Below are 26412 nucleotides of genomic sequence, written 5' to 3'. Positions count from 1 at the left end.
ATTCGCAAGCTTAATGGATAACTTCTTTTTGCAAGTATATAGAGTTGTTCCTCTGTTTATCACTGAACCACATTATATTGACCATCTTTATTGATGACAGTAACAAAGTGCACAAGCATTTAAAAAACAACACAAAACACAATGACTGTATTGTTAAAACCCAAGAGAGAAAAGAGAATATAAAAAAAAAAGATTATTAAACAATACTACTGCGGTACTCTTGTCATGATTCCATCATGCAGCAAACCAATACAGCCTGTAGAGGCAACCTGTGCCTTTAATCTTCCTGTACCCTTAGTGAAGGGAAATGCAACACGGAGCTCCAATGACAATAATTTGGTCTCCATATTGAGCAGTTCCCTTTTATAGTCCTATACAAAGTGCTAACCAAATGAAGAATAATGTGTGCCTGCGAATACTACTTTCTAACATCCAGAGGATACTAAGTAGTCAGACATAGTTACACAGAATATAAAATGTATATATACTGTATATATATAGGACTATATGCAAAAAAGCAATCTCTAAAGCACCATTTTCGGTCAAAAACTGTGCAAATTAATGTTGTCAAATGTATTGCACAACAATGAAAAAATTAATTAAAACTGATACATTTATAAAACTGCACTTAGTACACTGGACATAGAAGTAATTCCAAGCCAACATGAATTCCTCATATGGCGTAAAAACAGCCTTTCAGAAAAAAATTTGCAACGGCAAAATCTCACAGCACAGTAAAGCACCGCGTTCGATGCAGTGTTGACATACCTGATGTCTGAGTTTTTAAAAAAAAAATAAAAAAAAATATAAAACAATAAAACGGGGGTACATATTGAAATAAATCTGCATCAGCATAACAAATAAAATGTCAACATCACACAGTAATATAGCAAAAATATCCAGTTGCCTATGTTGAGCCTGTGTAGAAGGTCCCGAGGTGCCCGTCTACACAGCTGGAGGCTGGTTATACAGGCTGGAAGGGACGTGTCTCTCACAGAAGCGGGTAGATTTGCCAGGATAACAAACTTACAACAGTGTGCACTGCGGCGACCTCAAGTTGTGTGCGATACTATGACAATGTCCTTGCGAGGCCAGATGTCATTACAGGAATTAGCCAGTTGCGAGACGATTTGGAAATGTTCAACAACCGAGCCAGTCCTTTGTGATTTCACCCAACTTGACGATCTTCAAGCTGCTGTCTTCCAGTTTGAAATAGTGGTTGCCTTTGAAGAAGTAACTGTAATCTGTCAAAGACAAGCACAATGCACACTTCATTATTTGCTGAAATAGCTTGTGTAAAACAAGGGGAAAACTATAACCACAAAATAATCAAACTTTAATAAAAGCATACAGAGAAACAATATAATCAGTTTCAATCAAAGTGACAAGGATTAAAACATCAAATCAGTTTCTGCTGAAGCCAATTTTAAAGCGAGGGTAGGCAGAATATTTTTGGCATCATTAGGCAAAAATTCCATAATAACCCTTAAGCATATTGTAATTCAAGTGTTCTGAGAGAAAACCAGACTTCTGCACCTCCTCATAGCTCTGTTTTCAGGCTTTAAAAAATCTAGCCCGTGACAGGAGACTGGCCAATCACAGGTCATTTCAGAGAGAGAGCGTTCCTATTGGCTGTTCATTCAACAGAGGCAGCTGTCAATCACTCGCAAACTCTGATCAAACGGTCAAACTAGGCAGCGCTGATCAAATATGAATCAATATTCTGTTACTGTAGCAACCGGGTCACAAACGTTCTCATTTTACAGCTAAACAGTACACTACACGATGTTTCTGAAAACATTTAAGGTGAGAAATAGTCATTACAGTAACAGAATATTGATTCATATTTGATCAGCGCTGTCTAGTTTGACCGTTTGATCGGAGGTTGCGAGTGATTGACAGCTACTCAGAGACGGCAGGCTCCAGCTTGGCTCTGATTGGTTGTTTTCCTCTGATCTGTGAAATCTTGCAGATGCCATACGGAGCACCGAAGGACACCAGAGGACACAGGCACAGATTTTTTTTTCAGATTACCTGTCTCATGCACTACTGTCAGGATATAGTTACCGTTTTATCATATTTGCTCCAATTCTACCTACTGCTGCTTTAAACCTCTCTCTCTCTCTGAATCATGCTAATCAGGAAGCTTACTGTACAGAGGCGCCTCTGTAGAGGGGCACAGACTTTCTTTATATAAATATGTCTGTCCACTGTGTGGGGAAAGGGGGCTACGAGATGCTTACAGTAATGCGTGTATGTTAGGAGAGCAGTAATGGAAAAATCCATGGTCGCTTGCCATAAACAAAAATCTGCATACCACCTCTAACCTCAAGGACACATGAAAATTCATTACCATGTATTTCTTGCACTCTAGCTGCAATGCCCTAAAGCTAACATAACCCATCATGAGGTATTTACTCACAGCATGAGACACATAAAGCAACTGCTCTCCCTCTGACTGTCTTCTATCAACATCAGGCCGCAGATGACTCCCTAACTTCAGAACTACTCCCTTTGGCCCCGTTTTACTTCCTCTCTTTTCACTCAGTTCCTCGAAACTGTTCATTTCTGGCTAGATGGCGTCATTGCTTACCGGGTTGTGGTATATGAGGGGTTTTATTGGCAGAGGCACAGTGCCAGACTCGCTGATAGAGCTGACTGGATTTACCTGCAATCTAACCAGAAGGAATGCCAGCCTGAACACTGTAAACTAGCACACAGAGTACCAGCTCTAATCCAGATATAATCGAAGCACCACAACCACCACAAAAATCCTTTTTCCCTTAGGTCAAGACTTAAACAAAGTTGTAGGCTGAGGCTGCCTTTTGCTATTTTGTCTCTATTCTTGGATTTACGACTAATAGAGTGATCCTTCACAATTTTTCTGTAGCCCTTCCGAGAGTTATTGGTACATTAGTGTAGCATTTATTTAATGGTGTTAAGGATTAGTTTATGTTTGTAGTATTCATATTGTCACAAAATTATGTTGTTAATTTTTAGCCATGGTCTAGGGATGGTAAAGTCTGTCCATCGGTCGGTGCACCATATGGTCCAGACTGAATTGTCTCACTAGTTCTAACTATTGGATCATGAAATGTTGCACAAACATTCATGGTCCCCAGAGGATTAAGAATAATGACTTTGATCATCCACTGACTTTTCCTCTAGCACCACCATGAGGTTGACATTTTAGTTTTTTAGTGAAATGCCTCTACAGCTATTGGATGTGTTGCCAAGAAATTTGGCACAGATATGCATGGTTCATGAAGGATGAATCCTGATGACTTCCGTTATCCTCTGACTTTTCATCTAATGCCACCACGTGGTTGACATTTGTGGTTCTGAGTGAAATGTCTCAACCACTATCAGATGGTTTGCCTTGAAATTTTGTACAGACATTCATTTCCTCATTTTGATGAACTGTAATAACTTTGGTGCTCCTCTGACATTTATTCTAGCGTCCTTAAAGGCACAGTGTGAAGGATTTGGCAGCATTTAGTGTTGTGGTTGCAGATTGCGACCAACTGAATACCCCTTCGCTCACTCCTCCCTCTCCAAGACTGTGGTAATGTGAATCGCAGAGTGCAAAACCGTGGTAACATTGTTAGCCTCGCTCAGAGGCCATCCTTACCATAATAACACTACTTTAGGAGCAACGGAAGTCAGACGTTGACTGGCGGTACCACGGTTTTGCGGCTCACATTACCACAGTTTCACAAGCGTGTCAGAGAACTACGGTGGCATTCAGGTAACATAAAAATGTGAAAGGCTCTCGCTAGAGCCAGTGTTTGGTTTGTCCATTCTAGAAACATGGCAGAGCAACATGGCGGACTCCGTGAAGAGGACCCGCTCCCTATGTAGATATGAAGGGCTCATTTTAAGCTAACGAAAAGACAATGATTCTTAGTTTCAGGTGATAATAAACATTAATATACACTAATGAAAACATAGTTATGAATATTGTATTCCATTTCAGATAATAGATCCCCCAAAATGCTACACACTGTTCCTTTAATGAGGTCAAAATTTTTATTTGTATTTGTCCAAAATTGCAAAACTAATTCCCATCATCCAGGTGCAAATTAGCAAATGATAGCATGCCATGGGTGTAGACTCTTAGTTTTGTTATAATGTAATGACTTGGCTTGAAACCAGTGCTGCTAGGAAGATATAATTGAAAATCTGATTGAAACTTAGATTAGAAACATAGATTAAGTATTGTATAATTTGTAGCAAAGGACGACGCTGCAAAACCTCCATTATGGTCCTTTTAACTGGTGCTGCCAGCTTCTGTTCAAATGGTCCTTCATCAAATCATACGGAGCCTATAAATTTACAAATTATGAGAAAAGAAATATTTTTTTTACCAATGCCATTAAGACTGAAGGAAGAGTCTAAGTCATCTGGGATGCCATTCCAGGAATCAGCAATAAGTTTGGGGAAGCCAGGGTCCATTGCCTTCCTCTCTTCATCGTATCTGTACACAAAATAAAAGTGCATTTAGACAGTATAATCCTTTAACGTGTGCTTTACAATTCCCTCACACACCAGTGAGTTTTCCATAAAACAGTTAGTCATCAACACTATTCCCATGTTGTGCAAGGACTAACAGAGCGGTTGTGGTTTACAGTGCAGCTTAGGTCACGCCAAACACTAACTAGATCCAGACGTAGCCCAGTATTGCAACAAGAGGTGAGGACACCAACAGCACAAGCTACAGTATGTCAGACAAGGCTTTTTAGGCTGCTCCTGCTCACCTCCAGAATTTGTCCCCAGCAAACAGATAAGTCTTCCTGTTCTTCCTAAAGTTGAAGGCAGCGTCGATTTGTTGCAGGTCAGTGGGGAGGTCAAGGCTGGTGAGCCTCTTAGGATAGCCTCTCTCCAGCGCATCTGCTTTGTAGACCCATATCTCGTTGCCTGAGAGGGAAGAGTTAGTGAAGATAAAATAACACTGAAGATGTATGTTTTATTGATGATTGGTAATTATTTTAACAGAGAACGGTCTGATTAAGGTATTATCCCATATTCCTACAAATCTATTAGCCAAATATATTACATCGTCAGTATGAGATCATCGGTTAACCATTCGGGGGAGTAAGTCTCCCCTATAACCAAACCAGTCCTGCTGTTAATGTCTTCGAAGCTGATGGATGTATTATATAACTTTCATCAGTATTCAGGAAGGTTGTCATATTAGTAAAATGCAAAGAACGTATCATAAACCACTAATAACTATGGTGGAACATCTTAAGTGTCCCAAGAGTGCACACCGCACACAAGAGTGCTCAGCCAACATTCCTGCTTCTCCTAATGTTTCACTTCGTAGAAACGACGCAGTTAAGGGAATCCAAATGGTAAAAGAGTGAAGACACCTCTTCATTACTCATGGAAGTCTGTTTCTCTTATCACCATAGAGGGAGGATGCATATGAACAGGGTGAACAGTTCATGTAATATGACATTGGATATTCAGAAAGGTCTAAATTTCTCCACCATTTCCTGTTTTCTCCAACATACCTGCAAAGAACACTGTTTTTTCCTCCGCTGGGTTTTCATAGGCGGCGTCTATCTTGCCAGGCAGGTCTGGCCAGTAGGTGGCCACCAGCATAGGGCCGTTGGGCTTGCTTCTGAAGTTGACTGACCTGAACAGGAACCTGGCAGAAAGAGAGTGAGTGGGTGAGCGGTCGTACGGTAGATGAGCTGGGGATGAAATGAGAGTGGGAGTGAAAGAAGGGCAGAGGGGGAAGTGTGTGTGTGTGTGTGTGTGTGTGTGTGTGTGTGTGTGTGTGTGTGTGTGTGTGTGTGTGTGTGTGTGTGTGTAAGAGAAGGTTTTAGTGCAAGTGCTTCACTGGCCGAGCCAGCCACAATGGCCTGATTCATGAGCATCTGGTTCTCGTTAGGACTAAGGCTGCAGAAGCCAGCGGAACAAGACCTATCTTGCCCGGATTTCCAATACACAGCTGCACAACAACAGCAGCTTCCCAAACTCTTTTCCACTGACCTATTTTTTAAAAAGAAAAAGGTCTGCCAGTTTGCAAAAATGAGTTGCAATAATGATACAATGGAAATGAGGATGAAACGTCACTGACACACAGACATATCTACAGTTTTGTAGCCTATACATTTGTCAGGAGGAAAGAGGAGACATATTTCAATCTGAACTAACATCAGTAAATTGCATTATTTGTGTTCTTGTGGATCAATTTGTCAAGTTCATGCGGTGTACCAACAATATCCAGAGGGCTTTCCTGTCTTTTCTTCCTGTCTCTATTTAATTAGAAACAAAAAAAATAAATAAAGGATCTGCCTGGTGGCTGGTTAAGAGGACAGACTAACAGGATATAGCTGTATAGCATATATAGAGCTGCACTTTACATTTACTGCAAGAGAAAACCATTGCTGAGACTTCAAACCTTCGAGTAGATCATCCTGCATTTCTTGTTATCAAAGTACTGTTATAATGTAACCCTGACAGAAATATCAGCAGCCATGATGTTCATTGAATTGATTTTGTATTTTTGTATATTTAAGTTTTAAATTTGTAAAGTTTAAGTAAAGTAAAGTATGTGATGTCTCGTAAAATGGTCTAAAACATGCAAACACACTGTACTAAGCTAAAAGTCCCATGACAAATCTAATATGTATGTCTGTAGAAAGGCCAACTGGCAGTTAAAGGGCTATTCTCAGTACTTTCTTTTCTTTTTTTTTCATGCTATATTTTATGATACTATTTATGGTCAGCATTTCTTCTGCAATAGCCATTCAATACATTTACATTCAGTAATATTTAGTAATCTTTAATGGTAGTGGCGGCCATTCCCGCGCTGGATTCATTCCAACCCAGTATGAGAGATTCACATGAAAAGTCATGTTGTGTGTAATGCAGTGCAATTTCATCTCATTGATAACAACCTCACCCTTCACACTTCGCTGTCTTTACATTGTCCGAGCTGTAATAAGTTACTGCTAATGCAAACGGATCATTTCCTACTGCCGCTGCTTCACATTAAAACTGTTCAACTGGCGAAACATGGGTCTTTTATTGTGAAGCAGCCACAAGAAATGCAATATGTTTGTCACATTGATTAGTACTGACTCCAATCAGTCACAGTTTCTGCATTTTTTCTTTTTGTCAGGGGATGATTTTTAATTTTTGCACGGGAGTAATGAGCAAGAAGCAGCAGAAACAGTGAGCTGGTAAATGAACAGCTGCAGGTGACAGGCTGCACACCCCCAACTCTTCAGCAAGTTAACTAACTTTACAGTATTGTGCCCTGCTGTTGTGTGGAACAACGTGTGCAATATGAAATCAGATTGCGCTAGTAATTATTTTTTGATTGACTTCTTTATCAAGTTTGATTTACTGCACTATAAACAGAAACACTAGTTGCTCTTCTGTTGTATTTCTGACAAAGCAACTGCTCAAAGAGTGTTAATCCACACTTGCTGTTACCACGGTAACCACTGGTGTCACCACACCAGAACTGAAATCTTCAGAATTAAAACTTAAAATATATACTGCACTTTGCAAACAGCTTCATGCTAGGATACAAGCACATGAGCATGACTTATTAAGACAGTCAGTAGGCCGGCCCAACTGTTTCTATGAGACACACTTTATAATTGCCTTGTCCTTAATCCTCCAGACAGACACCGTTTTATGCTGAGCTCAGGGAGTGCTATAAGTATTACTCAGTGCATCGTGTCAAGATTTGTCCTACATCATAAATGTGCTGAGCTAGAAGAAAAAGAGGGATCCTACTTTTACAATAGCAGAGTCAAATGAGCCCCAGAACCCAGAGGGCAATGCTTTTTCTCTGAAGCTATATTGTATAAAGCTTGTAGAGCTCTACAGCTTAGAAACCAGACATGGCCTCATCAAGTCTCTGTGAAGGTCAGAACAACGGGGCTGTACTGAAACTTTACTAATCTTTCAGACTTTAGAAAGATGTATTGTACTTTACATTCCTTGAGATTACTCTGTCCTTTATTTCTCCCCTTCATATCAGCCTTATGCATCTTCACATAGCAGCTGAAATCCAGATATCAAATCAAGACTTGCTTGAAAATATCAAACAAAGCCTTGTATGGTTACACAGAAGAGCCATCAAACACGTTGAGCTGCTGAACATGGCTGAACCTGGAGTAAAATGGCCTTTCGTTGTCAAGAAAGTCTTAAATAAGTCAACTAAATGAAATATATCTGTATGTAACTTCGTAATCCTTGACATAATTCAGCTACTGAACATGGCAGACCAATGTGGTTTTCCTCACCGTCTGAAAATGATTGCTCTGGATTACGATAGTTTATATATCTGTTGAAATTGGCACCAGTTGCAAATACCCAAAGAGTGGTGTAGTCGCTTGACTCAAGCAGAACACAATAGTGCGTTACAATTAATGTCCATAGGACTGCAATGCCAAATTATGTCTGTGCTGCTCTGGCTATCACTGCAAATGTGTGGAAGGGAGTCACGGCGAGGTGTAAAGTACTTCTGTATTAAAGCAGGATTTGTGAGCAGGATTGTGGCTTGTTTCTCCTAGATTCTAACTAAAGGTCCTGAGAGAGGAAAACCAGGCGAACTGAAAGGCTACACTCTTTGGTACGGAGGTATGCTGGCCTGTTTGCTTTGGACACGTTTATGGCCATGACAGGTATACAGCTCTGTTAACCTTAAAAGTGCAAGGAGTCGATGTTCAAGCACAGCTAGGAACATTAACACATCATAACTAAGAAGGACGCCATTTGTGTTTTCTATCCGTTCCTTTTCTACCACATTATTGCTTTTGTTCTGAGTGACTCTCAGGAGAATTTCTCTGTAACAAACTTCAGCTGTCCTACGGGAAAACACACTGACTCACAAAGATTGTTAATAAAAACCACAGCGCTTCATGAAACTCCTCTTCTGCACAGGGTCAGCCAGTAGACACAGTAAGCTCAAAAGACTTTGCATTCACTGGCGCCAGCGGAGAGGGAGGACTGTAGACTGTGTTTATGATGACTGATGACTATTTTGGATGTCACTGCATGAGCAGAGGAATAGTTTGTTTTCCTCTCTTACTAATTGTCACATCTCAAGACAAGCATCTAAACCAAAATCTTTAAGTGGCACAAGATTGCAATAAGAGAAACAATAATTAACAAGAAACCTCATGTCAAACTGCTCATTGTTCGTGGGGAAATTATTATGAAATCCAACTTGTGTAGGCTGCCTTATTTCACTTGCACAAGTCATAAATCCAGAAGTAGGCTACTGGGTTTTGTTTGTCGTTCTTCCCGTAGATCATAGAGAGGAAATTCAACCAGACTTTGGCAGTGCTTGCAAGTTTCAAGAGAGTCAAACATAAACTTCCAATTGCATTTATGAATCAGAGCGCTAATGAAAACATTGCAGCTAGAATATTCAAACTAGAATTACTGCCTCGCAGTTGTATGCCTCTGCCATCCAGTCAAGTTGCAGTTTACATCCTTGTCCGTCCAAAATATCAACACTACATAATTTAAACCTATTAGATATTTGTAAGAAATTGTCATAATTAGCGAGTTATGGCCAAAAATGTGTTTTGTGAGGTCACAGTGACCTTCACCTTTGACCACCAAATTATAATCAGTTCATCCTTGAGTCCGAGTTGACGTTTGTGCTAAATTTGAAGAAATGCCCTCCAGGCGTTCATGAGATACAGTGTTACGTTCATGTTAATGGGACGTACAGACGGACAACCCGAACACATGGCCATGGCTGTCGCCGGCGTGGACATTTAGTCTTTATGTAGCATACGCACACTTGCTGAAGTCCAGTTCAGGTCAAACAATATGTGGACTTCTTGTTTGATTTGATTACCTGTCCTTGAAGAAGAAGGTCTCTCCTCTGATCTGCGCTATAGCATCAAACACAACTGGTTCTTTACAGATGTCCATTGGAGTGACTGGACCCTGGGTTGGAGGCACAGGCTGGCCTGTCTGCACACCTGTTTACAAGAGATTTACCAGAATATGTCATCTTTGAGGGAGTGATCACACACACATTAATCTTCCCTAGCTTCTAATAAGAAAAATACACTTGATTCATGTCCAGGAAAAACTAGCTACACATGACATTTCATCTCACCGTAGAGCTCCTGGATTCCTGTGATGTCATCATTAGAAAGTCTGAAGTCTTTTGTGAATGTGTAAATGGGGGCCATCAATGCTCCGGGGTCCTGGGAGTGCTCTAAGCCGAGGGCATGACCAAACTCATGGGCGGCCACCAGGAACAAACTGTAGCCTGGAAACACACAGCACAATGAAGAAGGGCTGTCAGTTCTTAGCTACAGTCTACCAGGCGTGGTACTTCATAGAGCATGATGGTGGGACACATAAATAAGACATAATGTTTCTTGGGAGTGCCAAATGACAATTTAGACTGACAAACTAAACCTTTACCTTTATGTTCCTGTTCATTGTGAATGTGCCACTAATACATTTACTAATGCATACACAAGAAATACTATTCATACCTTGGTCTGGACAGAAGCCCCATTTGCGGTCGTCGTCATAGCTCTTGGTGGAAGCGCACCACATCTTGCCATCGCTGCGCCCAGATGAGGTACAGGCCTCGTAGGTGTCACCCAGGAAGGTGAAGGGGAAGACACAGGGGCTTCCCTCTGCGTTTCCTCCGACTGTCGACATGGCTGCGGGGAGCAACAAAAGTGCATTGTAAAAAGTGAAATATGTAGTGAACTTCATGTGCCAAAATGTTTCTTCAGAACAGTTTGTATTGTATTGTGAAGTGAGCGCAGATGATATTGAAAGCAGCATCATGAAAGCACTGGCACAACACACATGACATCAATAACTAATCCACTGGGCACAAAACCAAAAAGCACCCGTCCAAATTGATTTTCTTTCAAAGAGAGATCACTTTCAATCTGGCAAGGCTGGTTTAGTGCTGTTTTTGAACAAAAATATAAAATCATTTCTTATTCAGCACAAGCTCTTATTCGCACCTACTTTCCTAATCAATTAGAACCAGATGAAAGCTCCAGTGGTCTGTCTCCCTCCCTACTACACTACCTCAACTCGAAAACCAGTCCCACTGACAGAATGGAAAATAAGCCCTGCCACTGCACATTAAAATACTTTCACAGCTATTCAGCAGACCGCGAGCAAGACCGAAAACCCAGCTGGAGCATTCCTGTAGACCAACACACGGCAGGGCACCATAGACTGCACATCAAAATATACACATCCAGTAAAACGCATTGTATGCATCTAAGCAAGCGTGTAACCCTTAACTAATATTGCAAAATTGTGTGTATATCCAAGTTGGAAACTTCCCATGGTGTGCCATGTGGTGAGTTAGCTAGCTAGCAAGTTAACTCATGGAGAAAGCTACCTTGGAAATTCGAACTGACAATGTGGGCTGTGTGCAAACTTAGGGTTTAAAGTGAACAACAAAAAAAAAAATGTTTTATAATAAAGAACGAATGGAAATGGATTCATTGAAACTCCTCAATTAGCATGCTTAGTTCACTTTTAACCAGTGGGCAACTCTGGGGTCTGAAAAGTGAAGCCCATATGGAAGTGCCTTAAACCTGCATTCTTTCTAATAGCCAGCAGGGGGCAACTCCTCTGGTTGCAAAAAGAAGTCCGATTGAATAGAAGTCTTTGAGAAAATGACCCTACGTCTCACTTGATCTCTCACAGTAAACATTGTAAACCTGAGTCCTTAGTTTTAAGTCTTCTTCAGTACAGCATGATGTTCATTTAGTAAATTATGGTCCCATTTAGATTAAAATATACGATAAAGCACGGCGCTCTCACAGCATTGTCCAGTCTGGAAGTTGTCAGTGTTTTAGTCTCAGAACTTTAACCCTTTCACAGTGTGTTTTGAGTTCATGAAAGTTAATTATAATATTTTTGGTTGCCTAAAAATGTCTTAATCAGCGTTCGGTTGTATTTAGCTCCACCCTCTCGTGTCACTTCTGGTTGCAAATAACCAAGATGGCGAAAGCCAAAAACCAAGATATGAACGGCCAAAATGCCGACCTCAAGGCTTCCAACCGTAGTCCACAAACCAATGGGTGACGTCACGATGACTATGTCCACTTCCTATATATAGTTCACTATTAAAAGGTGGAAATTTTCTTTTGAAATTGTGCAAAAATCCCCAAATTCCCAAGCTCAACTTCTCTTGGAAAGTTTCTGGAAAATGTATTGACCCTTTGCAACCCTAAACAGGACGCATAAACAGAGGACAATGTATACACTTGTATGAACACATTTGAGTACACAACAACACATAGGGACAACACATTTTTACTTGAAGCACTAAGTAGTAGGTACTCTATTATGTGATCAGCATAACATGAAGTAGATGACACCACCTACCAGTTTCAGGGCAGAACCCGAAGCTTGTGTCCGCGTCGTAGTCCTCAGTGGTGGCACACCAGCGGTAACCGTCATCCCTGCCTTGAGTGGTGCATTCGTCATACTTCTCTCCCAAAAAGGTGAAGGGGAATTTACATGGAGCGCCCTCTGCGTTTCCACCGATGGTGAATAGTACTGTAAAACAAATACAATGACGTTTTTTTCAATGCTTACAAACAATAAGCTCCAATTCCTACATGATCATTGCAAGCAACTAAGACCCTTTGACCCCTGAGTGATGATGTAAGACAAAGTTGTTCAGAGGAGGAGAAATCTGAATAAAGAAAAAAGTTGGAATGGAACTTTTTTAACATCAAAACAAAAGCTAAACATAACAGACGGCTCCAGTACAAACAAGCCTCACTTGTGTTCTCATATAAAACAACTTAGTACATGTGTACGTTGGCACTTACTTGTAATGGGCATGTAATCATGTTAGTACCATGGACAGCAACATAACACAGATAAGCAAAATGTTTAACAAAGCCCTGTGTTTCTAAAGTGGGGCACTGACTTGGAAAAGAAATATTCCATAATCCAATCCGAACTAAAAACAACACTTTCCTGGCATACTGTTCAACCTACTTTCTGTCTGTCCAAAATCAGCAGAACAGCTTGGAATACAGCTAAAAAAATTATATGAAGCACTACTTTGCCAGTATAGAAGACACTGCTTCAATTCCAGTTCAGATGCAAGTAGGGCATGACCAATGCCGCTGAGGTCAAGTGGAGCCACAAAATTACAAATCTATACAGAGGCTACAGCGAAATGTGTTAGGAGACGCCACAATGCCATATTGTTATATAAATAAAGAAAAGAGAACCACAGGACAGACTTACATTCATGGGGGCAGAAGCCATATTTGCCGTCGTCATCAAAGTTGTAAGTGGTGGAGCACCACAGGAAGCCGTCGTCACGGCCCTGAGGTGTACAGGTGTTGTACTCGGTGCCCATGAACGAGAAGGGGAATTTACAGAACTCCCCATCAGCATTGCCATACTTCACCTTCACAACTGTGGAACAGATTAAGGATGACATTGACACTTGTCCTCATTGTAAATATATATTTTCTTTTACTACAATTTTTTTTTTAATTATATTACTGTCATCCATTTCCCCAAACCAATGTTAAGGTGACACGATGTTTGATAGACTGCCTATCTAAAGCAAGCAAACTGCAATATTGTTCTGAAGTAAATAGAAGCAAATGGTAAGGAGCTCAGAAGTATGATGCACATGAATTGTAGTAAATGGGATAAAAACTTGCAAAGGCACTGATATAATAAAAAAAAACTGTTCATTCTAAGTGTTTTGAGATTTCTTTGTGCCATGAGACAGGGAAAATAGGTTTATAGATTACCTCTGCACAAATGATGAATTCAGACAAGACGATTCTGAATAATGGGAAATACATGAAACTATCTGGGTCAATGCGTGCAAATTCAAATGCCTGCTGCAACAGAGATTTTTTTTCTTCTTCTATTCAGCTTCCAGATGGCTGAGGTTTGTCATATCCAGTGCCAGAAAGTTCAGACAAAGTTAAGAAAATCAAAACAAAGTAGTCGAATGTCAAATGTATTATCATTGTCATTTTTTTGTGTAGTACCTATACTTTGTTTTGAATAAAAGACTGGATATGGATATGCAAAGTCCAGCTATTTGGCACCTATATTTGCATCTTTAGACATCTTGACACAAATTATATACCATTACTGCACAAATCACAAACAGTTGTAGTGGAGCTTTTGCAATATGCTTTTTTTCATAAGCAGTGTTTCCCCATTACCTTGGCCATCTCCCAGCGTCCACTGCTCATCATCATCAAAGTGGGAGTCTCCCCCAATCCCTGGCCCTGGAGCAAAGGCGTGAGCCAAGAGGCCATCTTTGCCGTCGAAGGGGTAACCATCTCCGTGCTCTGTCGATGAAATCATTCAATATTAACACTTCAAGACAAATATCAGAAGTCATTTTCTTCTTTTTAACACATGGTACAGTTGTGCAGCTATTGGTTAGCCAGTAAGTGCCAAGAGAAATAAGTTTGAAGAGGAAATACTAAAAATAACAGTCGGGAAAAACAATTTCTGACAGGATGTGACATTTGTGTGTGTTTTAAAACATCAAATTATTCATAAGTTTCACAGTATCACATCTCCTGAAGTGGCTGGTTTTACTAGAATTATCGGATTCTTTCTTGACAGGGTCAGCTATGGCTAGACGGAATGATGTTATGACTCTGTGTGCATAAATATCAGATGGTTGTTTTAGTTGGAATCACTGGCATGACCAGTGAGAAGAAGTGTTCCTAAAACATAGATTGGCGGTGCGCGCCGCAGAGTCGCTGTAATAACATGTCAACAAGGCAGTGAACTTCTGTTTGACTGTTTCCTAACTTGGGTTATGACCTAACAAGGCTGTATTTATTCTCTTGGAAATGGATCACGTAATCATAACTTAGTTATTAAAGTGCTTAAATCTTTGATTTTTAACCTGCAGTACCATTCCTGTCCCCCATTAAGGCAAGCAAATATGTGTTACTGTTTCCCATATCACAAGACAAGAGATTAGAATTAAGAGAAATATGTGACAGTTGCAGTCAGCAGGGGTTTTTTAGGTCACCTGGGGACATTTTACTATAAATTAAAACACATTTTTGATGGAAGTTGAGTTGCAAAGACACAATACGAAGTCTCATAGATACTGACTGTACTGCCAAACAATATAGAGATAACCTGACGATAATTCAACTGACTATAGTTATCTCTTAAGTACAGTATTTTATAATTACAGTGTCTATATACTGTCTATATACATGGCATACCGTTGCGGCCAAAATTAATCATGATGTCAGCCTCTCCGTCCATGAGGCGTTCGAATGTGAGTGGGGTGACGTCACTCCATACTTTGAAGGCTCTGAAGAAAGCATCATTTATGACCTCCTCGTCCAGGTCGGGACTGTGTCCAAGGATTCTATACGGAGTTAACAGAGAGTCAGTTTCATTCTAAAACCAGACAAACAAGGAAAATGAAGGAAAAAAATCACCATAAGAACAAAAGGAGTGTAATCAGGATAGTGACGGTGAATCTGTCATGTTTTGGAAAAGCGTGTAGAAATATCACAAGATCTATTTTCTCAAACTTCAGATCCTGGAAAAGCAGCTGAACAGCGCCAACAACAGTCTATGAATCATCTGGTTGAAAAATGGTTCCTGAAACGAACCCCGTTGTTATATGCCCTGTCTACACAGTCCTTTCTTTAAAAAAAAAAAAACAGTCTAAGATCTCTTAGTCGCTGTTGTCTTTGGCTCGCAGTCTTCCTTACAAACACACAGGCAGACGAGCTGGAATGATCGGGGCACACAAAACCGCTGATATAAATAAACCCATTCCACATTGTTGTAAACCTCAAACAGAACGAAAACAAGAGACCTGAAACATACTGTGTAGGAATGCTGGTGTAAGCAAGACATAAGATGCAACGTGTGGATGGGGGTGGGTAGGACTGGAGGTTGAGGGGAGGACTGGAGGTTGAGGGGAGGGTGGGAGGGGGAGGACTGGAGGGTGGGAGGGGGGGGTCAGGCGGGGCCAAGCTGTGGTCCATCTCTCAAAGAAAACACACTCTGGCTTTGTATTAGTACTTCAGTGCACTCGAACACTGCTTTGGGAATTACATTCAGACTGTGGTAGTTAATGGAGCGACTAACACACATTCCCAGTAGTATTTCTCAATACTTACGGTTGGATTTATGAGAAGCAGTTGGGCGGGGTCAAGTTATTTTACCTTTCTGTGATTGGCAAACATCATATATGATGTCCTGATGTGAGACATGCGATGCATCTAAAATAACTTTAGTTTTAGGCCCAGTAGTAATGGGCCACACTGCTTAAAAATTCCATGATGTCATTATTTGAGTCAGGCCCATTATAAAACACCCCCTTTGCAGGATTAATCCAATGCTTGTCCAGTTAATTGTGCAGGTAAAGTTAATCCCTCTGACCTGTAGGTGATGTCTTTCTTCTGCCACATGGGTTTCCTGTGGAAGAAGTTGTAATTGGCCACATCTGGCACGCCACAGCGGGGCTTTTTCATGATATCCACAGTTTTGGAATCAATCTCTCCGGTTTCTTGCAGGGAGAAGAACTTTTGCATTTTCTTCAGGGTGTCCTTGAGCACCATGAGGTTACATCTGTCTTGTGGGCATCCATAGAACTTATTCAGGTAGTGCTTGAGGGAGAAAAACAGACACAGAAATGATTGAACTCTTCTAGTTTTAAGTATTTGTATATGAAATGACTGCAATAAATAAATAAATAAATAAATAAATAAATAAATGAACAGCATACAAACTATTCCCCAACAGTTCAGTTCTTCTACTTCAGGAGTAAACACTGCTACTTCACAGCTGACTGACCCACTTAGACAATAGTTTTAGGAAAAACAAACTTACCAGAGCAACTTCTTTGTCTGTTCTGGGAGCAGTATCGTCTCCAGGAAACCTGATAATAGGCGAAGGGGCAGCGTATGTTGCTTGAAAGGCGATGAAGTTAACCAAAAACACTTTGAGAACAAGCCGACGACAACTTAATATCGTCGGAAGACCCATTTTTTCTAGTTTAACTATATCTTAGGTGTGGTAAAAGCTGTTCGCTCTGGGTTGCACTCCTCCAGCTTGTGTTGCTTCTGCTCTTCTGCAGGATTTTTTTTTTTCTCCTTAACGGGACATCCTGCACCTCAGCTCTCTGGGCTCTGGGCTCTAGCAACTTTCTCAGTTCTGCTTGCTCATGCACTTTTTCCCCCGACAAGCTTTCTGCGCAGTCTCCAGGTTGAGAAATAGGAGCAGATGGGAACAACACAGGGATGGTTTCACGATTACTCATGTGTTTGACTCCTCGCCTTGTTTTTACAAACCTGGAATGACTAAAAGGGTTTATAGGTGGCCTACAATGTCCAGAAATGACAGCTGATTGGGTCATTTTATTGCAATTACCTATTAACATCTACCCCCAGGGCTGGCTCTAGGCTTTTTGGTGCCCTAGGTGGGTTCAACCCCCCCAGAACCCTCACCACCCTGTAAACTGCAACACACATCAGACAATGATTTTAAGACAAAAAATAGATTTTTATTTTCATTAATAACTCTATTTATTATAATATAAATAAACAATTGGTCCCTGATATTGATGGCTTAAAGTACATCTTTATTGACAAATAAGTGAGGCCAGGCAGATGAAAAAGTGTGAAAAAGAGAATTACAGGGGTGAAAAGTGTACTTCTTTTATTTGTTCATTTGTTACCTCAATGCATAAAATGAGGAAGGGTGCCCACTGGCATTTTTTTTTTTTTTTCTTTTTATAATATAAATAGACAATTTGCCCCTGATATTGTCGGCTTAAAAGTGTAGTCAGTTTCATTACATTTTACACTTTTATTAACAAATAAGTGTGGCCGGGCAGATGAAACGTGTGAGAAAGAGAGTTACAGGAGTACAAATTGTCTTTCTTTCTTTTTTTTTTTTCTTTCAGAGTTGCTGCAATAACATGTCAACAAGGCAGTTTAACTTGGGTTATGACCTAACATGGCTGTGTTTATCTTCTTGGGAGTAGGAGGAATCATAACTTAGGTATTAGTGTGCTTAAATGTTTAAATTTGAACCCACAATATCCTTCCTGTCCCCCATTAAGGCAAGCAAGTATGTAAGGGTTTTTTGAGGTCACATGGGGTCATTTAGTATAAAATAAATCTATTTTTTTTATTTTTACGATTACACTTTTATTAACAAATAACGGGCAGATGAAAAAGTGTGAGAAAGAAAGTTACGGGGGTGAAAATAATATTTCGTTTTTTTCTTTCTTTCTTTATTTGTTTGTTCATTTGCTACCTCAATGAAGAAAATGACAAAGGGCGTCAATAATAATAATGTTTTTTTAAACATATTATTTATTTATTTATTTATTTATCTTTTTATTTACTTATTTATTTATTTATTTTTAGAGGGCGACCAGTGACCCCCAGAAAGTGGCGCCCAAGGTGATCGCCTATATGGCCTATGCCTTAAATTGGCCCCGTATACCCCTTACATAACGGGCTGTAAATGTAGACTAAATGTGCCATCACGCTGATCAGTTCAACATCCCATACATGCATCATTATCATACAGACCGCCTGATTTCTAGAACTAGCATTTAGGCTGTTTATGTTATTTCAGTTGGTCAGGTTAGTTAGTCAAAATCATTTAATATCAACATCCAACTGGTTACATTACAAGTGGGTTATGGGATTATGTGCAGGTGGAAGGGTGTCAGTTATGTCCCACCTGGCATCAAGAATTAACAGTTTCTGCCTATTTTAATGTGTTACTGTACTATGTGCATTTTGATGAAAGGGCATTTTTATTCTTATAATAATAATAATAATAACAGACATGGTTGCAAAATGTGTTGTCTTGTGCAAACTGATGGATTCCGAAAATAAAATGCTTCTGGTTTCTTGAAAATGCCTGCACACACCACTGTTTGCACATGACTTTATAATAGCTAGCTGGAAGTGAGTGTTGCCTGTGTCCGGCACATCTATGTATTTCAATGTCCCTGCTGTACTCATTAGTACTACAGATGCTTTAATGCTTTTTCCACATCGGGAAAACCTCTTCTCCCCCAGCAGTTATAGAATATTATCCTACAATCATAATAACATTTAAGTAACTTTACTGAGGGACATGTAGGTGAAGAAAGTAAGAACCTTTCTACACCATTCTATCATTGTGACATCACTAAGTAGGTTATGTTACTTTGCCAGTAGAGAAACAGACACCCAGCTCTTGTAGACAAGCCAAACGTTATTTAAAGCGCTATATTGACATCTGGTGGCAAGATGTGAAAGCTCACCTCAGTATAAGGTTGAAAGGGCTCAGTCAACCATTTATAACTAAAACCACAAACATGGTAACACTGATTTAGGCTTATCTTTTTCTCATTTTTATTTTTTTTCCACCATCATTTATAGCATATCCAATTTTGAAATAAATAGATAAGATTGGTCATCTAAGAAATTACTATTCACATACACTAAAATGGTGCAGACTGTGAGTAATTCCCACCTTAATGTATTAAACTGGAGAGAGCTAGGTTGGTAGTGTGGTTGAAAAACATTTTTGTTATATTTGTTGAACTTCTCTTTACATTACAGCTATCAATAAATCAAATGCTTTGACAAAAATAAATAAAAAAGAATCACTTAGGCCTTTCTGTGGCTGCCTACCTGGCTGTGCTGTCTACTACCTGCCTGCCTACCTGCGCGTCTTCCACAAGCTGCTGGCTTGACATCTGTGAGTACTAACAACAGTCCTGTTCGTTGTTTACGTTCATTATATGTTTATGTTCATAATGATATGTTTGGGGGAGTGGCTTTAGAGGCCTGAGCAGACAGACTGTCGGTGTTGTTCTGACTTTCTTGCTAGATTTGGTGACTTTTGGAGCTGGTGCTGATGGCTACTTTCATTGGAAGTTAGTTGGCAACACTGAACTCTGGTTTTTCAGTTGTTGTATTTAAATCTAGTGTAGGCTATGCTTGCTAGTTTCCCAACATTATTGACCCCTTAACCTCTGCCCATAAGCTTGGGAAATGAAAGGCCAGACTGTAGCTAGACCAGAAAGAGGAAACATGAGTGTTGTGACATAAATATTTGCAGATAAAATATTTACAGTTACCAAAATTATTACAGTGTACTGGAAAAATTGGATTTAATAATAATAATAATAAAAATTATTAATAATAATAAAATAAATAATTTATGTCATTTAATGACTTCCAGTTTCATTACCAGAATGCAGTGAGCATATTTTCTCATTAGCACTTAAAACTCAGCCTACCTGTTATTATATATTTTTTTCATGTATTTATACATTTATTCCATGATCTGTAGTGTTATATATATATATATATATATATATATATATATATATATATATATATATATTATAACCAACCCAACCCAACCAACCCTCTTTATTAAACAAAAGAACATAATTCACATTCAGTGTAACAATAACAAAAGAGCCAGGGGTGTCGCTGTTGAAGCATTTTAATTAGAATTTATTGAATAATGGATTTTTTTTTCAAAGAAGAGAGAAAAATATTTTATAAATGATACTGAGATTTGGTAATGGTTTATTTCAGCCAATTTCTCATTTTAATATTTTGGTCTCCCTTTTGCCTCTCAAAAGAGGAGGAGCAACCTCCTCTGCCTCTATGGATCAGCCTAAACTGGTATGTTAGTATGTTGTCGATGCTGTGACACATGTGAATATGCTCTCTTGAGAACTAAATGTAGGTGCTGTTACAACCAGTAACCAGTTTATTTATTTATTTATTTTTTCATTTGTATAATTTTAATCTATTTTTTATTGCTTTTTCCTCTGTACCTACCTAACTCTGGGGAGGTCATTATCATGTGTTGCATGGAGCCATATTGCAGATCAGTGACTCATCACAGTCTGGATGTTCCATGAAATAAGTTCCTAAATCATTGCCAGAAATTCAGATCACAATAGTGACTCACACACACAGAAACTGTACAGAATAGGTTGCTTGAGGTTGCAGCAGAGAGCCATGAGTATATGTCACTGCCCTCTGGTGGCTGACATACACCTAGCATCTCTCTCTGTTCTGACTGAGGCCCTTGGAGCCAGTCTTCTTCACTGACTTGTAGTCTACGGTATAGATTAAGGATTTACTCTAACTCTCTTTGACATCTCTTTGTTTCCGCTCTCATACTGGATCACTCTGAACAGTGTATGAGAGCAGACTCTTTAATAGGCTAGAGAAAGCTGAAGGACGTTTTCTTTTTTTTTGCAAAGAGATCTGACAGATGGATAGCTCACAAACAGGATTTTGTGGTATATCTAGCGAAGCAATTTCCCCTTCCCTTTAGCCAGAGTACAGTTAATTTTTCATAGCCGGGGCTGCTGTTGGTGGTTGCAGAGTGAATTTAACATCCATTTTCCTACAATATCCAGGGCCTGTCACTTTGGAGCAGGAGCTTTATTTCATGCACTGATACATGCTGCCATCTCCTCTAACTGACACACTCTCACAGTGATCTCTGGCAGAGCCAGGGAAACAGAATGGCTACCTATTAAATGTACATGGGCCTGCCTCTCCAAATAGAAAACGCTGAGATGTGAGAAGTTGAGCCACAGCTACAGTAATTGAATGCCTCTGTGCATATGAATGCAATTTTGCGGGCGAAAGTGGCATAAAGAGATTGTGATGATAAGGTTTGATTTGCATGTAAATTGTTTTCTTTTTTTTTTTGCCTTCGTTGAATGCTTAAGCTCCGTCTAGATTGAAGCACCACACAATGTGTGTGCGTGTTTTGATGAAACACTGTTGGCTTTTAAAAAAAAAAAAATGTGTCTTGTTGCTGTTGATTGCAAGAGCATCTCTTCCATTTGTATTTGTTTGTTGCTGCGATGGCTGATTTAAACATAATCATGGTTGTATGCAATGCTTTAGCTGATTTGTAGTTCAACGTTTACGCCGCTACATATAAATCACACACGTCACCTTCATTATGGACAATTTCTTGTTAGTTTGAATGACTTTCAGGGATTTCTACATGTAATACACATTCTACTTAAAGGTGCAGTGTGTAGGATTTTGCATCTAGTGTTGTGGTTGCAGATTGCAACCAACTGAATACCCCTCCGCTCACTCCTCCCTTTCCAAGACTGCGGTAACGTGAGCCGCTGAGTGCAAAACTGCGGTAACGCCGTTTGACTCGCTTAGAGGCCATCCTTACCATAATAACTCTACTTTAGGAGCAAAGGAAGTCAGACGGCGGCTGGCGGTACCACGGTTTTGCACTCTGCAGCTCACGTTGCCGCAGTTTCACAAGTGTGTCGGAACTACGGTGGCCTTCAGGTAATGTAAAAACATGAAAGACTCTCTCTAGAGCCAGTGTTTGGCTGTGCTTCATGGCGGAGCAACATGGTGGACTCCGTGATGAGGACCTACTCCCTATGTAGATATGAAGGGTTCATTCTACGCTAACAAAAACACAACAACTCTTAGTTTCAGGTGATTATACACTGATGAAAACATTGTTATATTCCATTTCCGCTGATGGATCCCCCGAAATGTTCCTCTCCATTCCTTTAAAGATGCTGCAATTTGCTTGCTTTGGTCCGACACCACACAAACTCATGTCATTAATTATGAGGATGAGTGGCTTCCTCCGGCATGCCAGCATGGCCTCCTCTTGCGACTGGGAGTGGGACATTCTGGACATGAAGAGGCCAGGCGTATCATGGCTCTCCAGCTGGCTCTGGATCTTCAGGCCCACTGATTGACCCCAGTCCAGCTGAACAGACCGTAGCCCTGGATGTCACCCTCTTCCCTCACCCCGGGCCCACTGGCTCCCTGCAAGGACCCAGACAGATTCTCTGATGGGTCATCAAACCAAACTGCCTGTATGGTTGGCTAGCACCAAGGTCATGAATGACAAATATCACAGTCCCACTGCTCTCCTCTCACTCCGACTCCGAGTGCTTGAGAGGATGGAGTGTGTAGTGCTGGCTTGAATACATAGTTAGCCTGGGTGTGTAGTTAACACTGACACTGAGTGGTTTAGAATCAGCCTATTGGCATTGTTTGTTTTATGTGCTTTGCAGGAGTAATTAAGCAATGGTTGCTGAGTAAATGAATGCAGCAACAGCCCTGTCAATAAATCTGTTTCAAGATAACTTAATTTGGCTAAGCACTGTGTTACAGAATGCGGTGACACATATTATATCACCCGGTTTGAAACATTCTGATGATGAATTATTGAACATAAATCCATTATCTTGAACATATTTTATTTATGAACGCACTGAGACACTGGAGGACTTTAACACTGCAGGGTAATTATTGTTCCGCGTTGTGTCACCACTCTTCTCTCAGATGCAACTGCCAGAGCAAACTGCGATGAATCAAAGAATCGCAAGGTTTTGATTGACATTGTGCGTGTGTGCACAAGGCCCAAAGCGACATTAGCCCAATTGCTTTATTTAATGCTTTCTCCCACATTCTGTTTCTCTTTTAGCGCGCCTTGTAAACACTGATGCAATAATGCATTCCATTATACAGAGGAGAGGAGACGAGTGTCTCTCGTGGCTCCTCTCCATCTCAATAATAGGTCAACAGCTGTATTTAAAAAATTAATCACATTCTTGGCAGTTGCAAAGGTTAGCCGCGACGCTCCGAGATGCAATATTGGAAGGCTCAGATCAGCAGCGAATCTCGACGGAGATGAGGAAGAGTTGCCTTTGATGAGTACAGCATGTAAATGATTTGTGTGTGTTTATAGGACACGGGGCTGGCCCTGCCTCACTCCAAGACGGCGGTGTCGGCACCACTCTGTGGCAGAGGCTGGCAACAGCAGATGGAAATGAGCATGAGAGGGGAGGGCTGACCCCGCTACAGCACTTCACAGTTTGTACTCTCTTTTTCCTCTCCCAGTCTAGCTCTGTTTTCACTTTTCCGTTTTTGAGTCTTAATTTCTTAATTCTGGGACCTCTTTTCTTAATTTTGCTGCCTTTTTTCTTGTATGTAGACTAGTCCACTTATATTTAAAGCAGCAGTGGATAGAATTGGAGCAATTCAATTATTTTGATAATCGATTATCGACTTAGATAATGAATCATTTTTTAAGAAACAATAGTAAAAAGTCTCTGATTCCAGCTTCTTGAATGTGAATCTTTTCTGGTCTCTTTACTCCTCTATGACAGTAAACTGAATGTCTTTGAGTTGTGGACAAAACAAGACATTTGAGGACGTCATCTTGGGCTCTGAGAAACATTGATCGACATTTTTTCACCATTTTCGGATATTTTATAGACCAAACTACTAATCGATTAATCTGGAAAATAATCAACAGCTTAATCGACAATGAAAATAATCGTTAGTTGCAGCCCTAAATGTGAGCTCTGACTTTTTGTTATCACAGCTCAGGACAGCTAAACAGCTTGTTTGTTAATGCTAAGTTTCCTGATGGAGACACTATTGGCCTGTCAGTGTGATCTTAAGAAATTGATGCCGTTCTCACATCAAAAACATATTACTCTCAAAGACCATCTCGAGGTACGAGGACACGCAGATGAATTATGAATGTCCATCTTGGATTGCTTTTAGTAATTCTGAAATATTCACAGTGGTAATTTGGGAGTGGGGCGGCTCTTGCTTGTTGTGTGCAGGCTGACACTCGGGGATGAATTCTTCAATGGTGATCTGGTTTTGCCATCACAGTAAATGGATAGCCTTGATAAGTCAGGGACATTGCTACCTGGATTGTTAAAATGAAACACTACATGATGCAAGTGAGTGAAAGGAGTGTTGAAATGCTGCCGTCTGTCTGGTGCTCCTGACAGTTCAGAGAGCTGTGCCGCAGATGAGCTATTATGTTGTTTGCACATGTCGGGAAGCTTCTGTCTGTCTACTAGTCACTTTTAGCATTATGAATTAATAAACCCTACAATAATTATTAGTTCACCCCGATGTTCACCCATCCTTATCTGGAAAGAGTTTGGCTCATAATCTGAGGGTCCCACCTCAGCCAGAGTTCATACATTAACACCAGCTTTTTTATGCTAATGCTGATGTTTCTACCTTGGAGTGTAATTAGGAACGAGAAAACAATCAGAAGATAAATAATTGTCTATTAAAAAGAAAATGAGAATAGTGTTGAGAGCCTTCGGGAAATCAGATTCACTATCGTTTCCTTTCACTCGTTAAAAGAAGAAGACGACCAGGCCTGGCAACTCCTTCCTGTCTCCCTCAGCTTTAAAGCTGCCTATAGCCTCCTTTTTACATAATTTCATTGTCATGCAATGTCCTTACTTGGAAAACCTAGGTCATCATTTCATTTTAGTAAACACTAGGGCTGTCAAAGTTAACGCAATAATAACATGTTAACGCAAATGCGATATAACACCACTAATTTCTTTAATGCATTAACACAACTTGCAATTTTTAGATGGTAGTGGGCTCAATTTTAAAGCTAGAGTGAAAATACTGGTATCATATGAAACTGGAAAACCTAAGGAATCCATTGGTACCATCCATGTCATACTAACTCGCGAAGGAGGCTATATAACACTCCAAGCTTATGCTAAATTTTGGCAAGGAAAAACTGTCATGGCCATTTTCAAAGAGGTCCCTTGACCTCTGACCTCAAGATATGTGAATGAAAATAGGTTCTATGGGTACCCATGAGTCTCTCCTTTACAGACATGCCCACTTTATGATAATCACATGCAGTTTTGGGCAATTAATAGTCAAGTCAACACACTGACATGCTGACAGTTGTTGTTGCCTGTTGGGCTTGAGTTTGCCATGTTATGATTTGAGCATATTTGTTACGCTAAATGCAGTACCTGTGAGGGTTTTTTGGCAATAGTTGTCATTGTTTTATGTTGTTATACATATATTTACATAAATCAAGCATATTTGCCCACTCCTATGTTGATACTTGACAAATCTCCCTTTTAAGGTACATTTTGAACAGATGAAAAATGTGTGATTAATTGCAATTAACTATGGACAATCATGCGATTAATCGCGATTAAATATTTTAATTGGTTGACAGCCCTAATAAATACATAAAGTTTTGGGGAAGATGCTGCAGTCAGTCAGGTGAGGTCTCGAGCAACTTGTTCCTTCATTCAGGGAAAGTGTAATACACCCAGGTAAGCAGCTTTAATCTGATTTGAGCAGCAAACAGACTAACAGGATTTGATTAGATTTGATGCCTATCTTTTGGCATACCTGCGTTACGTAAAACAGCAAATTTCAACAGCTGGCCTTAATTTTTTTCTTCAAACATCAGTCCCATTTGAAGTGGCTCAAACAAATCCCCACAGTCACCTTACCTAACCTGCTTCCTGGAAGATAACGCAGTAATGCCTTTAAAGCTCAATAAGGCCATTCATTATTATGGTTTTGGGCCCACCGTCACAAATTCCAGACA

At 40.1% G+C, this 26412-nt stretch overlaps 1 protein-coding gene across 1 annotated transcript; it reads right to left on the bottom strand.

Annotated features, from left to right (window-relative positions):
- Positions 1 to 72: 72 nt before the first annotated feature.
- Positions 73 to 17249, bottom strand: mmp2 (matrix metallopeptidase 2). Its single transcript, XM_074610439.1, has 13 exons — positions 16855 to 17249; positions 16405 to 16631; positions 15228 to 15376; positions 14196 to 14324; positions 13249 to 13422; positions 12370 to 12543; positions 10497 to 10670; positions 10109 to 10264; positions 9842 to 9968; positions 5517 to 5653; positions 4758 to 4917; positions 4368 to 4477; positions 73 to 1244 (listed from the first exon to the last, which is right to left on the bottom strand). Exons 1-13 carry the CDS (start codon positions 17008 to 17010, stop codon positions 1141 to 1143), a joined length of 1977 nt encoding a protein of 658 aa, XP_074466540.1. The 5' UTR covers positions 17011 to 17249; the 3' UTR covers positions 73 to 1140.
- Positions 17250 to 26412: the final 9163 nt, after the last annotated feature.

The sequence above is a fragment of the Sebastes fasciatus genome, chromosome 2 (assembly GCF_043250625.1).
Source record: "Sebastes fasciatus isolate fSebFas1 chromosome 2, fSebFas1.pri, whole genome shotgun sequence".
NCBI lineage: Eukaryota > Metazoa > Chordata > Actinopteri > Perciformes > Sebastidae > Sebastes > Sebastes fasciatus.
The sequence above is the reverse complement of the archived record's forward strand: the minus strand, read 5'-3'. Positions and strand labels throughout refer to the sequence as shown.

What these genes read in the sequence shown, in the direction of transcription:
- mmp2 (XM_074610439.1), bottom strand. Translation starts at nt 17,010, where the DNA reads ATGGGTCTTCCGACGATATTAAGTTGTCGTCGGCTTGTTCTCAAAGTG. An exon ending in AAGAAAGACATCACCTACAG is followed by an intron (nt 15,377 to 16,404) that starts GTCAGAGGGATT and finishes AACTCCGTATAG; the next exon opens with AATCCTTGGACACAGTCCCG. An exon ending in CGGGTTCTGCCCTGAAACTG is followed by an intron (nt 10,671 to 12,369) that starts GTAGGTGGTGTC and finishes TGCTCCCCGCAG; the next exon opens with CCATGTCGACAGTCGGAGGA.